This window comes from Camelina sativa, chromosome 17 (genome assembly GCF_000633955.1).
Source record: "Camelina sativa cultivar DH55 chromosome 17, Cs, whole genome shotgun sequence".
Classification (NCBI taxonomy): domain Eukaryota; kingdom Viridiplantae; phylum Streptophyta; class Magnoliopsida; order Brassicales; family Brassicaceae; genus Camelina; species Camelina sativa.
Window position 1 is genome coordinate 30,592,321 of NC_025701.1, and position 21,078 is coordinate 30,613,398.

The 21,078-nt window shown below is 36.6% G+C and overlaps 3 protein-coding genes across 3 annotated transcripts; 2 read left to right on the top strand and 1 right to left on the bottom strand.

Moving 5' to 3' along the window:
- LOC109129968 (uncharacterized mitochondrial protein AtMg00810-like) lies at nucleotides 8,671-9,812 on the top strand. Its single transcript, XM_019239032.1, has 2 exons — nucleotides 8,671-9,400; nucleotides 9,454-9,812. Exons 1-2 carry the CDS (start codon nucleotides 8,671-8,673, stop codon nucleotides 9,810-9,812), a joined length of 1,089 nt encoding a protein of 362 aa, XP_019094577.1.
- On the bottom strand, nucleotides 10,450-12,411 carry LOC104758432 (acyl-protein thioesterase 2). The gene is made up of 9 exons (XM_010481296.2): nucleotides 12,299-12,411; nucleotides 11,996-12,128; nucleotides 11,829-11,865; nucleotides 11,657-11,726; nucleotides 11,441-11,554; nucleotides 11,200-11,332; nucleotides 11,030-11,112; nucleotides 10,863-10,956; nucleotides 10,450-10,758 (listed from the first exon to the last, which is right to left on the bottom strand). The coding sequence occupies exons 1-9, from the start codon at nucleotides 12,342-12,344 to the stop codon at nucleotides 10,656-10,658; spliced, it is 813 nt and encodes a 270-aa protein (XP_010479598.1). The 5' UTR covers nucleotides 12,345-12,411; the 3' UTR covers nucleotides 10,450-10,655.
- Nucleotides 16,133-18,580, top strand: LOC104759948. The gene is made up of 4 exons (XM_010482810.1): nucleotides 16,133-18,047; nucleotides 18,130-18,343; nucleotides 18,442-18,484; nucleotides 18,566-18,580. The coding sequence occupies exons 1-4, from the start codon at nucleotides 16,133-16,135 to the stop codon at nucleotides 18,578-18,580; spliced, it is 2,187 nt and encodes a 728-aa protein (XP_010481112.1).

The following is a 21,078-nucleotide window of genomic DNA, read 5'->3' on the forward strand; positions in this document are numbered from 1 at the left end:
ATATATATATATATATATATATATATATATATATATATATATATTTAGTAGTGTTTCATTAAGTTATGTCTTTTACAAGTTGCATATATTTTTACTTTTGATTCAAAGTGATGATGTAAGAAAATACTATTTAAGGAAAGGCGATCAGCAGAGCAGAGCAAAAGCGATAAAAAGAGTGTGATTAGGATTTTCGTATCTTTGTGAAGGGTCTAGCGGCTAGCCGCCTGCACACCATGTCGGTGGTCGCTGGAGACGGCCCCATGGCGGTGGGAAGTCCAGCTGAGGTGGGATCTGTACTTGTTCCATGGTGGTTGTTCCTAAGGAAGTATTGCAGGATTAAGTTCCTTTGTAAGGATTTCCTTGTGGGTCTTTTCCTTAATTCAGGTCCACATGTTGGAACATATCACGTCATAGTAAAATAAGATCTGGAACCTCGGTGATCGTTCTATTAAAATTGATGTTTTCAGTGGCAATGATAAAATGGTGAAATTTCGAATACGAGAGATGTGGAATATCTGTGATTTGCATGGGTTGTTTGGAGTAACAACGTGAAGTTGCAGGTGGTGTATAAAAAAGCCAAGTAATAACATGTCTTGTTCAGTTGCCTAATTTGGAGGAGGATTTTGTTTGTTCTTTTATATATGCCTCCAACTTTTTCACTAACAGAAAAGACTTATGGACTAATATTCAATCCCAACAAGATGCTTTGGCTTTACATGGCAAGCCATGGGTTTTATTTAGTGACTTTAATGAGATACTCGACCCGAATGAGTACTCTCGAGCTGCTATCTCCCCTCAGATAATGTCAGGTATGTGTGACTTCCAAAATATTGTGTGTTATTGCTCCCTAATGATTTGAGAACTCATGAACCGCTTTTTACTTGGTGTAAAAAACAAGAAGATGGTTTGATCTGCAAAAAACTGGACAAAACTCTTCACAACCCGGATTGGCTTCAGTCTTTGCTGCAGTCCTACTACGTCATGGAGGCTGGTAGTTGTTCAGATCGTCTATCTGGCGTTCTCTCTTTCATGACTGGTTTCTCTCGCCCGAGAGGTCATTTCAGGTTCACTAATGCTATAGCATCCAATCACTGAATTTAAGCAGTGTGTTGAAGATTACTGGCGTGACACTACCCCGTTGTTTCGGTCCACTTCTACTCTCTTTCGTTTCTCTAAGAAACTAGAGCTTCTAAACCCTATTCTATGTGAGATAGGCCGCAATAAGCTATCAAAGATCTCTAGACGTGCAGCCACTGCTTATGATGTCCTTTGTGTGCTTCAACAGAACACTTTCTCCAATATGAGTCCCCAAGCGATTAGAGAAGAAGCTCAAGCGTATGAACGATGGGAAAAAACGGCTAGCTTAGAGGAGAAGTTCTTAGAGCAGATATACAAACTGCATTGGGTCAAAGTTAGTGATAAGAATAACAAATTCTTCCATAATGGTGTCAAAGAGAGACAAGCTATAAACTCGATTCATGAGGTCTTTACTCCTGCAGGTTTGAGGCTCTCTAGTTCTGCTGACCTCAAAGCGGAGGCAGTCCGCTTTTTCTCGGAGCTCCTATCTTTAGAACCATCTGACTTTGTGGGAGCCACTACTGAGTTTATTTGAGACTTAGTCCCTTTCCACTGTTCTATATAAGAGCAAGACCAGATCATTTCTAAGGTAACATAGGTTAAAGTAAAGAAAGTGATACTTTTTATGCCAATGAACAAATCGCCTAGGCCAGATGGCTATACAATAAAGTTTTCTAAGGAAGCTTGGGAAATTATTGGTTTAGAGCTCACTCTTGCGGTTCAATCCTTCTTTGTCTATGATTTTTTACCAAAGGGCCTGCATACTACTATTCTTGCACTAATTCCGAAAAAAAATTGATGCTAAAGAAATGAAGAACTACAGGCTGATATCATGCTGTAATTTTTTGTATAAAGTCATATCCAAGATCATTGCAAATCAACTTAAGCTTCTTCTGCCTAGCTTTATTGCTCATAACTAGACTGCTTTCACCAAAAATATACTTCTAATGGAGAATTTACTTCTTGCAAGTAAACTAGTAAAAGACTATTATGAAGAAGGCATCTCTCCTCGTTGTGCGATGAAGTTAGATATATCGAAGGCTTTTGATTCTGTCCAGTGGCCTTTCATCCTTATTATATTCAAGGCTTTTAATTTTCCACCTAAGTTCATTCAGTTGATTAATCTTTGTATATCTATGCATCTTTCTCTGTGCAAGTCAATGGGGAACTCACATGTTTTTCTAGAAGTACGCGAAGCCTTCGTCAAGGATGCTCCCTCTCACCCTACTTGTTTGTCATTTATATGAATGTTTTGTCACAAATGTTGGATAGATCTGTGGTGGAAAGAGGTTTTGGTTTTCACCCGAAGTGCAAGAATCTGAAACTAACACACTTATGTTTTGCTGACAACATTATGTTGTTCTCCGATGGAAAAGCAAGGTCCATGGATCGTATTCTGGGGGTTTTTAATGGCTTTGTTGTAGCTTCATATCTATGTCTTAGTCTAGAGAAGTCAACTATGTTTCTCGCGGGAGTTGCAGGCCTAGCCCATGAGGAGATACTACACCAGTTCCCTTTTGAAGGAGGTGCTTTGATACTAAGATTTTTGTATCTCCTAGTAGGTTCAATTAACCTTATGTGTTGTAGTAGTTAAGGTTTCAATCCAAATGAGATGTTGCTAACAATCAAGATGCAATCAAGCAATCACAAGTCAAGCCAATTCAAGAAGAGTGTTTTTCTAATAATCCTATAATTGTCAAAATACAAAACGGAAATGAGTCACAGAAACAGAAACGAAAATGTATGACAAGAAGCAAGCAAGAATAAGCAAAACCGAAAACGATTCTAAGCATGAACAAATGAAACAGTCTCGAAATGTAATATCAATCAAAAAGATAAAAGTCCTAAGGATGGGAGTAATTGATGTCGGTGGAGTATCCTAGTCTACAGAGTGTTTAACATGCCACAAGCAATCTATCCCTAAACAATGAACATCACAACTTAGCTAATCCAATCTCTTGGTAAAAGCTACTCAGACTCAACCACTTCCATACCTAGCTCTCGCTAGAGAAACATGGTCGAGCAGGCATGAAAAACAAGTTCATTCACGTCAACAAACATCCTAGACAACTAATCTCTTAGGCTATGAACGTAAGTCTCTGGCACTAGTTGGTCAGACATTTCATCAAACACCTTTTGGGTGTGGAAATGTCTCGAACCTAGTCCCAATTGATCAGAGAGAAACTAGTATTTCTTACTCTAGTCTAGAAGGGAATCATACAATCAACACTTAAACACTCTACATCCTAAGATCCTCCACCTAATCTATCCCATCCTCAAGAACTAACACACTACTCAGATCCGAAAATCATCACCAAAGTTACAAATCCAGAAAATATTGAACAAAGCATAGTAGATAGATAGAAATGAGAAGAACAACTTTGTAGAAGAAATCCAATGCAAAAACTCAATAAAATCAAAGCTATCTGGATTACAAGATCGGAATACGTTTTTGGTGGCTAGGTCAACCTTAGAAAACAAAACAAGATAAAAACTAAGATGACGTCGCAAAGACTTAACAAAACGTATTTATAGTAAAGACATAAAATCCCTAAAACTTAAAACGACAAGATGAAGAGTCGGTTTGGGAATCTCCTGAAGCGTGTAAGATGGAACGTCTTCCTGACATGTGCGAACAAGAAGTGGCTCGAGTGAGTGATGGTGTCGGCTCAAATGGTAGTCGACGACGGAGTGATGGCGCGACTCGAGCGGATGTGTGATGACAGAGTGACGGCGCGACCCGAGCGGATGTGTGATGACGGAGTGATGGCGCGACCCGAGCGGATGTGTGATGACGGAGTGATGCCGCGACCCGAGCGGATGTGTGATGACGGAGTGATGGCGCGACTCGAGCGGATGTGTGATGACGGAGTGATGGCGCGACTGGAGTGATGGCGTTGGCTCGAGTGGAGTGATGGCGTTGGCTCGAGTGGAGTGATGGCATTGGCTCAAGTGGAGTGATGACGTTGCCTCGAGTGGAGTGATGGCGTTGGCTCGAGTGGAGTGATGGCGTTGGCTCACGTGGAGTGATGGCGTTGGCTCAAGTGGAGTGATGGCGTTGGCTCGAGTGGAGTGATGGCGTTGGCTCGAGTGGAGTGACGTCAACTCGAACGGCACGACTCGAACGGCACGACAGCGCGACTCGAACGGCACGACTCGAATGGCACGACAGCGCGACTTGATCGGCACGACTCGAACGGCACGACAGCGCGACTCGAGCTGGATGTATACGCTTCCACTAAAAGGATGATAACTTTTGAACCACAGCTCCGATTAGCTTGAAATAAACGGCATTGGAAAGATGAATCAATTCTCTACAACTTTGATGAAGACGTCAAAATCTGAATCCCCCGACCGGTGGCTCGAAGGACAACTCGAATGGCGACTCGATCGACGGTCAAGGTGTTGCTCGAGTGGGTGACGACTCGATCGACGGTCAAGGTGTTGCTCGAGTGGGTGACTCAAACGATGTCGAACAGCGAATCGAACGACGATGCTGAGCGATGTGTTCCCAACGTCTCCTAGATACCTGAAATACTCCAAAATGCACAATGTATGCAAGGATGATGCAAGAACTACCTAGACATGCAAAGTGTATAGAAAAGACTAGAAAATGTTGCAAAACAATCAGTTGTCCTAGCTAAATGCATGATAAACATATGCTAAAAGGAGACAAAATATAGACATATCATGCTTTACTTGTTCGGTATTTGGAATTACCACTACTGACAAAGCGAATGTCATTATCTGATTCTACCTTTGCTCGAAAACATTAGATCACACATCAATTTATAGAAGAATCAGCTACTCTCCTATGCAAGCCGTCTACAACTTCTCAATTCAGTAATTTATAGCTTGACTAATTTTTGGATTTCAGCTTTTCGGTTGCCAAGTAGATTTATCAAAAAAATCGAAAAGATTTGATCTGCTTTCCTCTGATCTGGATCAGATTTGGGTTCTACAAAAGCAAAAGTGGCTTGGAGAGATGTGTGTTGGCCTAAAGAAGATGGTGGTTTAGGTTTGAAATCGATTGTAGAAGCCAACAAAGTAAGTTGTTTGAAACTTATTTTGCGTATCATCTTGGTAAGTTCCCTTTGGGTTGATTGGGTCAAGCGGGAAATTCTTCGGTCTGAGTCATTCTAGTCGTTAAAGCAGAATTCACAATCAGTCTCTTGAATGTGGAGGAAAATCCTTAAATATAGAAATCAGGCTAGGGAGTTCTGTTGAAAGGAAGTGCGGAGTGGTCAGCAAACCTCTTTCTGGTTTGATAACTGGTGCTCTCTTGGGTCCTTACACATGACTCTAGGCGATCTCGGTTTTGTTGACCTAGGGATTAGCCGCTCTGAAACTGTTGCTGATGCTATTTGTCGTCGACGGCAGCACCACCGTGTGGAGTTTCTAAATCAGATTGAGGAAAGGTTGGCAAAATATCATAACGGCCAGCTTCAAGTTGCCTTCCTCACTTGGCTGGCCATTCTTAACCGTTTAACCACGGGAGATAGAATGCACGCTTGGAATGGGGCCGTATCTACAAGTTGTGTTCTTTGAAATGACCCATGGGAAACACGTGATCACTTGCTCTTCTCTTCCCCCTTCTGGTCAACTGTTTGAGAAACTTTAACGACTCGGTTATTGCAATCGTGATACATGACAGAATTTGGGAGTATTGTATACCTTGTTTCAAGCCGTAACTCATTCTATCTGGTGTGAGTGCAATGGACGATGTCACCGCAGAGCTCCTAACCCTCCCAACACAGCTAGTCCAGTTTATTAATCGAGTTATTCGCAACCGTTTATGCACTCTCACACATTCATCATGTTCTCGGCTAGGGGACGGTTTCTGCATATAGTTGGCCTCCCGTTACTAATCCCTCAGTAACATTATGATCTAAGATCGAACTATCAAGTCATTTTCTCTTTAAGGCCGCAAATATTTTAAAGAAAAACGTTTTTTTTGATTGAATAAACTGAAAAAACACTTGTCCCGCCTTTCAAGTTAGGACGACGTGTTATTCAAATGGTCTTGCGAAAATATTTTTTTCTTTTAAAATTCATCAGTTGTAACACAAAAGTCTGGGAAAAATAAATACAAAAGATCAACAATAAATTCATCAGTTGTAAACAATTAATTACTCAATGAGAAGGTCAACAATACCCACTAAAATACAACGACGACAATCTACTCACATTCACCAATCAATGTATAGCATAAAATCAGACTCCACATTCTTGACATACGACGAACAAGCTCAACCTATCACATAATCTCAACCTTTCACATAATCTCAACCTATCGCATAATCATAATATTACTTATACCATATTCAAAAACCAACATACTCATCGAGACACACATTCATTAACAAAGCTAAACCAAAATCTTATCGACTTAGCATGGCACGAAACCAATCTCAGACTTGTCCAATCACCAAGCACATAACCAATCTCAAGTTTTCCCATTACCATGCATGAACCAATCCCATACTCATACACTGTGTACGAACCAATATCAAGTCCGCCCATCACGAGACACGAAAAAATCTCATGTTCGCGCCCCAAACACATAATCTCATTCATATCATCATACTCATCGTACATGAATAATCATTTTATATGAACCCATTTTTATGCATATCATCATACCATGTCATCATACATTACTATCATGCATACATCTAATCATCATATCATAGCACGCAATATCAAAAAATAGACCTAATCAATCACGTAGTTTCCAAGCCTATACGACCAACTCATGAAAAATATGCTTAGAAAGTAACCAATGTATTTCCACAAACTCCGCCTTCACCTTTGCCACTAAAATGATAAAACTCATTTCTACTTTTTCTTTTAATGTCAGACCTAATATTCAAGAATGCTCATACAAAGCTTCAGCTCCATCCAACCTTGTTTTTCAAACCAAACATTAAAATGCGTCATCATTTACTCTATACAAACAAGCCTCATAAACACACGAGTAAAATCACAGTTAACTGCTAAAATCACAATCCCTATGTTGGATCCATAGCTAGTATTATCATGAAGAACTCCACAAAGTTTTTGACTGATAAGACATTTTTATGACCTCCAAATGTTACCTTGAAGAACCTATCTCGGAACAGCCTCTTAGGGTTTTTTAAGTTTACAGATTTTGCAGTTATTTGTCCAGAAAGAAATGCCTATAACTTCTCACATTTCACTTTGATTCTAACGAACGCCTATAACTCCTCACGTTTAACTCCAATTTTTGGTTAGATGCAGGTTTGATCGGGTCATGGCAAACAGTGAATGGATTCTAGCTTACCCTTCAGGATGAAGTGAATATCTACGCTTTAAAGGATCTGACCATCGCACCTTAGTTACCTCCTTTGATCCACAACAAAAGAAGAAACATGGAATTTTCCGCTTTGGCAGAAGATTAAGAGAACCCGGAGGTCAAAAACTGGTTTCTGAAGCTTGGAATGCAAACCGTGACCAAAGCGTCGATCCCCATCTTAGATCTTTTATGCTACAACAAAATACGCAATGCTATCAACAATATATTTGTCATTGAAGGTCCCGATGGAACACCAGTGTATGAAGAAAAATATATCATTGCCACTATCTCCAATTACTATCAGAGTTTATTTGAATCCAATTACTATCAGAGTCAAATTCTTTTTCCATATCTAGGAATGTTACTTTCCAAGAGGAAATTTTTCCTTTTAAAACTAGTTCTTTATTGTCTTCTGCTGTTGATATGTTTCCCAATTTTATATTATCTTTGCATGTTCCTCTGCATTTTGTTGAAAGCATGCCGCTTATAGATGAAGATTCACTCATTCCTACTATACCATCTGCATCATCCTCGTCATTAGCATCATTAGAATGTGACAATAGTACCATTCCTGCTAGTACTGCTAGTATGTCTATGACAGGTGTTTCATCTGTTTCTACTGCTCAACCAAAGCGGCAGTCTAAAGCCCCTAGCTACCTTTCTGAGTATCATTGCTCACTTGTTCCATCTATATCTTGCTTACCACCTACAGAAACAATTTCTCCATCACCTAAACAGCCATCACCATTTCCTCTTACATCTCCTCCATCATTTAAAGAGCCAACACCACTTCTCCTTCCATCTCCTCCATCACTTAAACAGCCAACACCACTTCTCCTTCCACCTCATTCCTTACCTAAACGGACAACACCATATCCTCTTTCGTCTATCTGTACTCTTGATCGATACACTCCTTTAGTTCAATCCTATATCCTCTCTTATAGTACCGAAACAGAGCCAAAGACTTTCCATCAAGCTATGAAATCGGAAAAGTGGACTAATGCAGCAAATGATGAGCTATATGCTCTTGAGCTTAATAAGACTTTTGTTGTTGAGTCACTACCTGCAGGAAAACATGTTATTGGGTGCAAATGGGTTTTCACCATCAAATACAATTCTGATGGCTCCATTGAGCGGTATAAAGCTAGAATGGTCTCCCAAGGCTTTACTCAGCAGGAAGGGATTGATTATCTCGAGACCTTTTTCCCTGTTGCCAAACTCACTAGTGTTAAGTTCTTCTAGGTCTTGCTGCTGCGAAAGGATGAATTTTAACTCAGATGGATGTCTCAAAAGCTTTCCTCCATGGTGAATTGGAAGAAGAAATATGCATGAGTCTACCTCAAGGATACACACCGCCACCAAATACAGTTCTACCTGCTAATCTGGTATGTCATTTACTCAAATCACTATATGCTTTGAAACAGGCATCTCGTCAATGGTACAAGCGTCTCTCTTCCGTTTTCCTAGGAGCGAACTATGTTCAATCTCCTGCTGATAACACTTTCTTTGTCAATTTCTCTATGCTTCCTACCGGCGAGTGTTCCATTGTTGTCGTGCTTGTTTATGTCGATGACATTATGATAGCAAGTAATGATGCAGCTGCAGTTGAAGTTTTAAAATCACTTTTGAAGTCTGAGTTCAAGATCAAAGATCTTGGTCCAGCTCGCTTTTTCCTCGGCTTGGAAATATCAAGAACATCAAACGGGATCTCAGTTTTTCAATGCAAATATGCTCAGAATCTTCTTGAGGATGCATGTCTCCTTGGTTGTAAACCAAGTTCAGTCCCAATGGATCCAAACTTACATCTTACCAAGGATATGGGAACATTTTTATCTTCTCCTATGTCTTATAGAGAGCTTATTGGACGCTTACTCTATCTAACTATAAAACGCCCTGATATAACGTTTGTAGTGCATCAATTGAGTCAGTTTATCTCGGCTCCGACTGATACACTTCTTCAAGCAGCACACAAAGTTCTTCGTTATCTCAAGACAAATCCAGGACAATGTTTAATTTATTCGGCACACTCTGAACTTTGCTTGAATGGTTCTCAGATGCAGATTGGGCAACTTGTAAGGAGACAAGACGTTCAATAACAGGTTATTGCATCTATCTTGGTTCTTCATTGATTTGTTGGAAATCTAGGAAACAAGCTGTTGCAAGTCGAAGCAGTACAGAATCAGAGTATCGTAGTATGGCACAGACTACTTGTGAGATCATTTGGCTTCAGCAGTTGCTCAAAGACTTACACATTAAGGAGGTTGCACCTGCCAAATTGTTCTGTGATAATAAGTCAGCTCTACATATTGCAATGAATCTTGTGTTTCATGAGCGAACGAAGCATATAGAGATCGACTGCCATACAGTTTGTGATCAACTCAAAGCAGATACTCTTAAAGCTCTACATGTTCTCACTTAAGAACAACATGCCGATATTTTGACCAAACCTCTACAACTAGGACCTTTCCATCACTTGCTGCAGAAGATGTCTTTGTCAAATCTTTATTTTCCAAACCAGACACTTTGGAAATAAAGATTGAGGGGGGGCGTATTAGATGGTTAAATCTGATTATTAAATATTGGTTAATCCCGGTTATCTAGTTGATCAGATTAGTCTAAGTATAAAGACTAAGATAGCTGTTAATTCTGGGTTAAGCTTCGTAACAAACTTTTATCCTTTGATTGAATGAGAATCACGTTTCTCTTTTCTTCTTCGAGCTTCATCTCTCCTCTGTCGTATCTCCATTTATTCCGGTTAATCGGAATTTATTTATCATTAACATCATTGAAGACTCTCAACATGTAGTTAAAATATCTGTACGAGCCAGTTTTGGTTGCAGTCGTTTAACCCAAACAAAAAAAAACGTACGTTTTGCATGCGATTTTACTCATAAGATAACCTCCTTATGGTCAAAAAGTAACATGGGGAATTTTGTGATAATCTCATGCTTTTATGTCTGATGTCTACATTTTTTCGACGGGCAAGTGATGAAAAGTCTTTGCATTTGGTAAGAAGAGATATTTTAATAAAAGAAGCACTAATTTATTCATATATAAGAATCCAACAACAGAGAAAAAGGACAAACGAAGAAGATAAATGACAAAACTACAAAGAAAGGAATATTAATTAGAAAGAACATAAAACAACCCTTTAAATTAACTTATAAGTCATACGCTCGCATTATAGTATTTTTCTTAGATTTTAAAATATAAGCTTTAAGTCAACCCTTAAGTCTTATTATTTTAGTGTTCTGCTAAACAATTATACTGCAGGATCTTCATCTGGCTCTCCCTCCAGCTCGAACTTCTTTGTCAACCAGAGACTGACATCGGTCATTACCTGGAAATTGATTGCATGGTCACACCTGGATGCACATGAAGAAATCAATTTAATGAAAAGATAAACCAAATGGCCGGAAGTAGAGTTGTTGTGAAAAAGAAAGAAAAATTTGTAGTTGATGGTTTATACATGTGGATTATTTTTAGCTTCCTTCGTATAAATCCAACCTTGAAAAGTATGTCAGAAGATAAGCCTCCAGTTCCGAAAGGAACCATTTTATCATCTGTGACAAGAATAATTAGCTTTATATGTATATATAAAGAGGGAAATCAATGCATATAACTTGTTACTCGTACTATATCCATGCGTAATTAAGATCGGAAGCTCTGCAGCACGCGATGTAGCCCCAGTTGTAGAATTCATCTGATCTTCTAACTTGCTGAAAAGTTTATTGACGCTTCCATCAGTTAAAAGAAAACAATAATTAAAGAGAGTTTGATATTATTAGGACTTGAAAGAGAAATACAATCTATTGGGAAGCCAGCAGTTTATCCCAACTACAGCTCGTATTTTAATTGGGAAACTTCCAAGTGCACAGCAAGTCGCTATGTGGAGAACTAGTGCTCCACCAATACCGTAACCTGCTACGCCCTTCATCACTATAAAAACCAGAAGAATGGCAAGTGTGAAACACTATTACTGATTTAGCTAGCATGTAATATTATAATGTACCAACATTCTTAAACTTTATAATTTAGGGTTATTACCATGTTCTGGTTCATTCTTCAAAAGCCTGGCAACATATGCAGTTGCATTCTTTAAATCATCTATCTCGTAGGGGTCAAGCGGGCCACTAGTACTCAATCCATTGACCTTGAACCCTGATTCGTTCAGTAAAGAATGTTTCGTACGAAACCAATTTAACTGTTTTAACCCTCATGAATACTGAAAGAATGTTTCTTTCTAAAGCAAACTGATCTTACATGCCCTTGCTGGTTCTCCATAAAAACCCATGTCGGAGATCGAAGGAGCATTGGGACAGATCCACTTAACCTGTATATATATATATATGTGGTGCGCTTAACAATTAAAATAAAATAACTTGAAATAATAAATTGGTGAGGTTGATAGAAAATTTGAATGAAGAAACCTTACATTGTAAAGCGAGAAACTCTTTACAAAATCAGAGGCTCTGCAACAAATTAAAGACACAAAGAATTAATAGAGTTAGAAGAGAATATGTAGTTTTGTTATTTGACAACAAGAGAATGCTTTAATCGTTCAAGACAAAGCAGCTAGCAGAAAAAAAGAATTTTGCTTACTCATAGCCAGTTCCGTTGAGATCATGAAGCCACACAATTGTGGCTTGATGCTTTTCTGTAGGATTCACAGTAACTGCTTCTGTGTCTCCATAGCCAGTGTTAATGTAACGAGTAACTTTAGCCTTTCCACTGCCTGGAAATGATTTCACCAAAACTAAAACTCATCATTAACCTAAATATAAATATGTATCTCTCGATCATGACATGATAAATTGATAACAACAAGAAACAACACTGATTACTAACATTTCAGAATAACAAAATATCAAAATCAGATCAGGAACAAAAGAAATGAAAACAGACCCGAAGCCATGCTCTTTTTAGAAGAAAACAACATACGAGAAGCCATGATTTTTTCCTTTTCTAAAACGCTCTTCAGAGTTTCTTTCAAAAAGTTTGAAGTTATCTTATGGATTGAAAATGTAAGAGAAGGCTTGAGTGCAAGTTGTAATTTATAGACCAATTGGGTATACGAGACACAAGTTTGAAGACTTTGGCTTGCCTTCTCTCTCTCTCTCTCAACTCTTTCCCCTTGTATCAATTGGTAAATATTTTTAAATCTTTTGCTATTTTTCAGAAAGTAAAAAAATAAAAGGCCCATAAGAACTTTAAAGTTTCGACTATCTGTGGTTGCCAACATCTAAAAGCAACTTGTTGATATTTCTGAGTCACTTTTTGATAAAATTCGAGAATTATATATCGACTTACATACCAAATAATTCTTATTTATAATTATTATTATGTCACTAACTAGAAGGAAACAACTAAGTTAGAGGTTTCATATTTTTTACCAATGGTTAATAATTGTTAATCTTTTGGTATTATGCGGAAAATGCCCATAACAACCTTAAAGTTTCGAGTATGTGGTTTCCACGAGCTAAAAGCAACCCTGTTTCTGACTCACTTATTCATAATTAAAGCTTAAAATTCAAGAATTATTTATTAACTTACATACCACAGTATTCTTACATATCATCCTCTCGACAAAGGTGTTTACTACTATTTTTACCTAACCCCAGCCATTTTACTTATATTCACCATATCGAATCTTTCTAACTATTAATGCTCTAGTCACTTAATTTACACCAAAATTTTCAGCATTTGCATTCTGCTTCGTTTAGCCGAAAGCGGTGGAGTTCAGAAAAATGGTGCAAAATGATATAGCAAGGATCATGAAATTTAAGTGATTTGGACTGGTGATTCAAGTTACTTCAACGAAGCATTTCAAAAAAACTAACTAGGACGTTTGGATTTGTAAATATGCTCTAACACACACCAGACATGTGTTAGCTAACTTGAGTTGTTTATTATTTTTACTTTTTCTTTTTAGATTTCTAGGGTTTTTTTTGCCTTTGGTTTAATTTTTTTTCTTTTCAAAATGAGTTAGAAAGATATATTATATGGGTTGTGAACCAATAATATATAGTGCGTCAGAAAAAGTGAGTCTTCAGTTTGAAATGAGAGTTTTTGTATTCATGAACCACTTACTAGAAATGGCAATAACGCAATGAGGCTTCTGCGGACTGCGAATCGTTTATGAATTTTATTTTTGTTTTTTTTCCGTTTATGAAAATTTCCATCTCCACTTCTACTCACCGAACAAATTTATTTTCTCTCTGTCCCTTTGAAACAAAAGGTCAAAAATCTTTGTTTTTTTTTCGCTAAGGAAATTAAAACCGACACGAAATTTCATTGGAAAACATTTATTTACCAACGTCTAATAATTTTTAACTGATTTAAAAATAATAGATTGATAACAGTTGGAAATGAGAGTATTCATCAATTCACTTAGTTACTAGAAAGCTAGCGAAATAATGCACTGAGGCTTTCGTGAATCATTTGACATCTTCTATAGATCTCTCCATTCACCAAAACTTTTATTTACTTCCATCAATCAAAAGATAAAAAATTCTTTGTTTGGCCTCTAAATTAGTGAAGGAAAACCTACAAAGTGGTATTTGACTCTCTGGGTTGGCAAAAGCTGAAAACTACAAATGGACATCTAGTTTATTTACATACCATAGAAATTTTCATGTTACGAGTAGGTTTTGTTATAATATATCTCTCAGTGACACAATTATGTAGTGAGTTTTTTTTTTTTGGGTGCAAATATATGTAGTGAGTTTGATTACGGTAATTTTCATTATAACTTTTTTGACATAACCCCCTTCACCTTACCCAATCTTACTCTATATATATATATAGCTTTAGCATTTACATTTTACATCACCCACTCTGTTAATTAATTTTACGCATGGGAATATAATATATTATACCGACCAAATTTATATTACCTGATGTATGAAAAAACATTTTATTATATTTTTTTGACATCGCCTACTGTATCAATTTATCAAACCTAACCAGGCGAAGTAATTTATGTTGTACAGTGGTTGATCTCCCTCTCTCTCTATATATATATACTAGGAATTTAACCGCGCTACGCACGGTCAAATTGTTTTGAGTAATTTTATGTATTTTTTTCTGTGAAAATGTTGAATTTTTTTTGTTTAGATTATCTTATTCTTTTGGTCACAACATAAGAGTATGAAATTATACATGCTTTCAGAAATATGAGCTTCCATATATCAATAGTTTATAATAAAATATAGACTAAAAAGGACAATTTAGAAGAGTTGAGTTGGTTATTTCATATACATGAGATTTGAAGGGCCTCAACACATTTCACATTTAACGTTTTTATCTTTGTTCCACTTGGCTATTTTCCTCTTTAGAAAATCATTTCATTGGTTTGTAGCTAGTAAATTGAACATTTATAATAAATTTAAATTCAAGCGAAAAGGAACAAAATTAAGAGCAACTTAGAGCATCACCAACGGAGAACGCTGATACGTTGCTTAACAAAATAAAAAAATTAATATTTTAATATATTACTAATAACAAACTGACAGCTGTAGAAAAAGAATGAGCAATGTTTCTACCCAAAACAACTTAAGCAACGTCCTCTCTCATTAAAGATGGTCTTATAAATATTGAACCGAACTCATTTCTTAAGGGGTTTAAACTATGTCTTATGGAAAATCTAACAAAATAAGAAACTCATGAATCTTCAATATGCCCATCTGTCTAATGGTGATTTGACTCGCTTCCCGGTCCACTACACGAAAACAAGGCGTTTGGGACTACTTATTGTGACTGAATTTATAATCGCAAAATTTTGTGACTACTTTGTGACACTTTTGCGACGGACTAACGATGACGAATACATAGGACGTAAAACAGTCGCAAATTTACGACGCCTAAATGTAGTCGCTAACTCGTTGCTATTATGCGACTACTTTGGGAAATTTTATCGAGAATAAATAAACTGTCGCAAAATAATCGCAATTTATGACAAACTATAAACTGAAGATTAAGTCAGTAAAGTTAGTCGCAAAGCTGTCTTCAAATCACGACGTATTTGCCACGGTGACTATGTCGGTAAAAAACGTGGTAAATGTGATAGTGTGGGTTTGTACTGAACTTTTGTGACCCTTTTTTGAGTCACTATTACGTGGTAAAAGAGTGACAAATCCGTCGTAATGTGCGACGCTTTCGTTCGTAGTTGCAAAAGAGTCGCAAAGCAGTCGCTTAGTGATGTCGGTAAAAAACGTGATAAATGTTTCAGTTTGCATTTGTACTAAGCTTTTTCGAGCTTTAATTTGTCTCAATTATGTGGTTTTTAGTGACAAAGGAGTCCTTATTTGCGACTGTTTTAATTGTAGTCGCAAAGTAGTCACAAAATTTATATTATATATAGCACATCACTCTCACCATTCCATTCATATCATTCTCATTCATTTGTAAGAAAAGAGACGGAAGAGAAAAAAAGTAGTGAAAAAAAAGAATTTTTTTTTGTTTTTAGAAGAGAAGAAAAAAAAAGTGAAAAAGAAGATTTATTTTTTTAGAAGAAAAGAAAAAAAAAAGCTATGTGGAATTCATCTCGAGAGTGGATGTATAATCGGATCGATGGAAGAACAAATAATATATCTAAAGAATTTTTGGCGGGAGTTGAGCAGTTCATGAATTTCGCAAACAGCCAGCCTATGGCACAAAACAGTGGAGGTAGGTTTTACTGTCCTTGCGTAAAATGTCAGAACGATGTTATTTTGCGAGGTACGACAATATCTAGAATTTATGCCAAATTATTATGTATGGTCTGAACATGGTGAAGATTATGACGTGCTAGGGGTAGGAACTAGTAGTCATTATCCTAATACAAATTATACTAGTACTAGTAGTCAGCATGGTAGTCAACCTGGTAGTCAGCCAATAGGATTTGAGGGAAATGTATATGCTGAGATGGTGAATGATGCATTTCATGGTACCACGCCTTTTAATGAGTATCATGAGTATGAAAGTGGATATGATCATGGATATGATCATATCCATGAAGAACCCATTGAAGAGGCGAAACGGTTCTACGACATGTTAGATGCTGCAAATACTCCACTTTATGATGGATGTCATGAAGGTCATTCGCAACTATCATTGGCGTCTAGGTTCATGAACATCAAGGTTGATAATAATTTGTCTGAGGCATGCATGGACGATTGGGCTGAATTGTTTACGGAGGTTTTACCAGAGGGTAATCAAGCTACTGGTTCATACTACGAGACAGAGACTTTAGTTCGAAAGATAGGATTGCCATACCATACAATTGATGTATGTATAGAGAATTGTATGATATTTTGGAAAGAAGATGGGAATTTGGAGCATTGCAAGTTCTGTGGGAAGCCAAGGTACAAAAGTAGTGGGGGTAGAACTAGAATACCCTTCAGTCGTATGTGGTATCTACCTATTGCAGATAGATTGAAGAGGATGTACCAATCAGAGAAGACCGCATCATCAATGAGATGGCATGCTGAGCATGATTCAGAAGATGGAGTAATGTGTCATCCATCTGATGCGCCTGAATGGAAGAATTTCCAACATTTACATCCCACATTTGCGCAAAAGCCACGAAACGTTTACCTTGGGTTATGTACAGATGGTTTTAATCCATTTGGGGTCTCCAAAAATCATACTTTGTGGCCTGTGATCTTAACTCCATACAACCTACCTCCAGATATGTGCATGAACAGCGAGTATTTATTTCTTACGATTCTGAACTCCGGACCAAACCACCCACGAGCCAGCCTTGATGTTTTCCTCCAACCATTAATCGATGAGTTAAAGGAGTTATGGTATAATGGGGTTGAGGCTTATAATATCTCACTAAATCAAAATTTCAACATGAAAGTTGTTCTTATGTGGACAATAAGCGATTTTCCAGCATACGGTATGTTGTCGGGATGGACGACACATGGAAGATTAGCATGTCCAATTTGTATGGATGACACTGGTGCTTTTCAATTACCAGCTGGGAGGAAAACATGTTGGTTTGACTGTCATAGGAGATTTCTTCCTACAAGTCATCCGATGCGGAAGAATAAAAAGGACTTTCTGAAGGGAAAAGATTCATTGAATGACGAGCCACCAGCATCTCTGAGTAGTCAAGCTATCTATGAGCGTATAAGGAAAGCCAAAGCACCTAAAACATCTATTTGCGGTGGGAATGGTCACGAAAAGAAAGTTAAAGGCTACGGAAGATGGCATAATTGGCATAAAGAAAGCATATTATGGCAGTTACCGTACTGGGTCGATCTGAATTTAAGGCACAACCTGGATTTGATGCACGTCGAGAAAAATGTCTTTGATAACTTGATGTACACCACTATGAATGTAAAAGATAGATCGAAAGACAACGTGCAGTCAAGATTGGATATTGCAAGATTTTGTTCCCGGCAAGATTTACATCTAGATGCTCAAGGGAGAGCCCCATTCCCTATTTGGAGATTGAAAACCAAAGCGAAAGAGGCTTTATTAAAATGGGTAAAAGAAGATGTTAGATTCCCAGACGGATATGTCGCAGATTTAGCTAGTTGTGCTGACATGAAAAATGGAAAGTTTTCGGGAATGAAGAGTCATGACTGCCATGTGTTTATGGAACGATTGCTTCCGTTCATATTTGCAGAGCTTTTACCGCGTAATGTCCACCTGGCAATTTCAGGTATATAAATTAAACATTTAGTTTGGTTTAGTTGTTGATTTTATATTTATATATAACAACATAACATGTTATAACTTTGTAGGGATTGGAGCATTTTTCCACGACCTATGTAGTAGAACATTGGAGCAATCCCGCCTCGAAATTCTAAAGGATAATATTGTCATGATCTTGTGTAATTTGGAGAAAATATTCCCTCCTTCATTCTTTGATGTAATGGAGCACCTCCCAATTCACCTACCTTATGAAGCACAACTTGGTGGTCCTGTGCAATATAGGTGGATGTATCCTTTCGAAAGGTTTTTTTAACGTTTAAAAGGGAAAGCGAAGAACAAAAGATATCCAGTTGGCTCAATAGTTCAATCCTACTTGAATGATGAGATATCTTATTTCTCAGAACACTATTTCGCTTCACACATTTCTACAACAAGGAGAAGAAGGTAAAACTTCAAATATGATTATTGAATTTTTCTATCAACTTCTAAAATTGTGAAAAGGTTTTACAAAATAAACTTTAACAGGTTAATTCGGCATGAAGAAGGTGAAGTACCTGTATATCCTATACAAGTACCAGATATATTCACTCAAGTTGGTCGTCCAGGCGGAAAAAGTAGTGAATTTTGGTTAACTGAAAAAGATTATAAATGTGCACACGCATATGTTCTGCGCAATTGTGATTATTTCCAGCAACATGAGAGGTATTTTTGATTTACCAAGTATATTTATAACCATATGTTCTTAGGTAAACTTTAAAATATTTACTTTTTGTTGATAAAATACAGATTGTTGGAGGCGCAAATTCGATATGAATATCCAAAACTATCTGATGAAGATGTTAGGTCGAAAAGAGAAGAAGATTTCCATGAATGGATTAAGCAATATGTATGTTTTACTATCCACCAATTAATTATATCAACATGATAAATATTGTGATCTAAAATTTTGTATATATATTTGGCACAGGTGCGTGGTGGTTTTGAAAGTTTTCCTCCATGGGTCCATGAAATCGTGGACGGTCCTGAAAATAAAGTTAAGTCTTGGCCTATATATTTTACAAGAGGTTATCTGTTTCACACAAAAGCTCACGGTCTCACTAAAAAAACAATGAATTATGAGGTATGTGTCCGAGGACAAACTTATTCCAATTCATCTGGCGAGGACGATTTTTACGGGACCATTGAAAATATCATAGAGCTTACCTATCCAGGATTTTTGAATTTACGGGTCACACTTTTCTATTGTGAATGGTATGACTCTACAATTGACAAAGGCACTCGAATACGCGATGGAGGCATTGTTGACGTGTTGTCATCAAGGAGATACCGACATTATGAACCGTTTATATTAGGTAATGTTCTATTTTAAATATATATTTATAGATATATATATATACGTCTAATTGGAGAACCATTTTTTATGTGTAGGTTCTCAAGCTGATCAAGTTTGTTATCTTTCATATCCTCACACTAAACGACCTCGAAAACTTTGGCTCAACGTTCTGAAAGTTAATCCAAGGCATGCTGTACAAGGGAACTTAAAACAAAAGGAGGTTGTTATATTGCAGCAAACAGTTGATGATGGAATGACAGATTCAATAGAGGAGATCATAGTTGACAGTTTCGTAGATGGTAATCATCCTAAAGAAGAAATTGATTTTGAGATCAACGATGCTGAACCAGAAGATGAATTTCGTGGCAACTACTCGTCCTCGTCTTCGTCTTCAGATGAGGATGAAGATCAAGAAGATGAAAATGAGGAATATGAATAATTTTCAAGTTTAATATTTGTGTATTTGTAATTTTATTGAAATCGCAAACACTTGTGTTATTATAATTTTATTGTGCATCTGTTTCTGTCAGTCGCAATAGAGTCTTAAAGTACAACTATTTAGCGACTATCTTACATTAATTTTAGAATTTTACAAATTTGAGTACAAAAAATGTCAACTTATACATTTCTACTTATATGTGCAATCTAATATTGACTAAATTTCTATAATCACATAAATAAAACACCAAATTAGACAATTATGTTTATATCCTCCAACACATGTATTAAGGTTACATGTGTTTAATTAAGTTAGAGTAGTGAATGTTGTATATATTTACAAAAACATATAAAAATTATTATGTTTGATATTTTATCAAAACTAAACTCTTAAATGAGAGTATACATGATCAAAGGGTCATGTCTAATATGTTTTTGGTTATAAAATCTTAACACAAAATTATACTAATATTTTATTGTCACAAAGACGTCACAAATTGAGACTATATTGTGACTGAACTTATATTTTGCGACTGTTTTGTCACTAAAGTGATTGTGCATCTGTTTCTGTCAGTCGCAATAGAGTCTTAAAGTACAACGGTTTAGCGAGTATCTTACATTAATTTTAGAATTTTACAAATTTGAGTACAAAAAATGTCAACTTATACATTTCTACTTATATGTGACATCTAATATTTACTAAATTTCTATAATCACATAAATAAAACACCAAATTAGACAATTATGTTTATATCCTCCAACACATGTATTAGGGTTACATGTGTTTAATTAAGTTAGAGTAGTGAAGGTTGTATATATTTACAAAAACATATAAAAATTATTATGTTTGATATTTTATCAAAACTAAACTCTTAAATGAGAGTATACATGATCAAAGGGTCATGTCTAATATGTTTTTGGTTATAAAATCTTAACACAAAATTATACTAATATTTTATTGTCACAAAGACGTCACAAATTGAGACTATATTGTGACTGAACTTATATTTTGCGACTGTTTTGTCACTAAAGTGATTGTGCATCTGTTTCTGTCAGTCGCAATAGAGTCTTAAAGTACAACGGTTTAGCGAGTATCTTACATTAATTTTAGAATTTTACAAATTTGAGTACAAAAAATGTCAACTTATACATTTCTACTTATATGTGACATCTAATATTTACTAAATTTCTATAATCACATAAATAAAACACCAAATTAGACAATTATGTTTATATCCTCCAACACATGTATTAGGGTTACATGTGT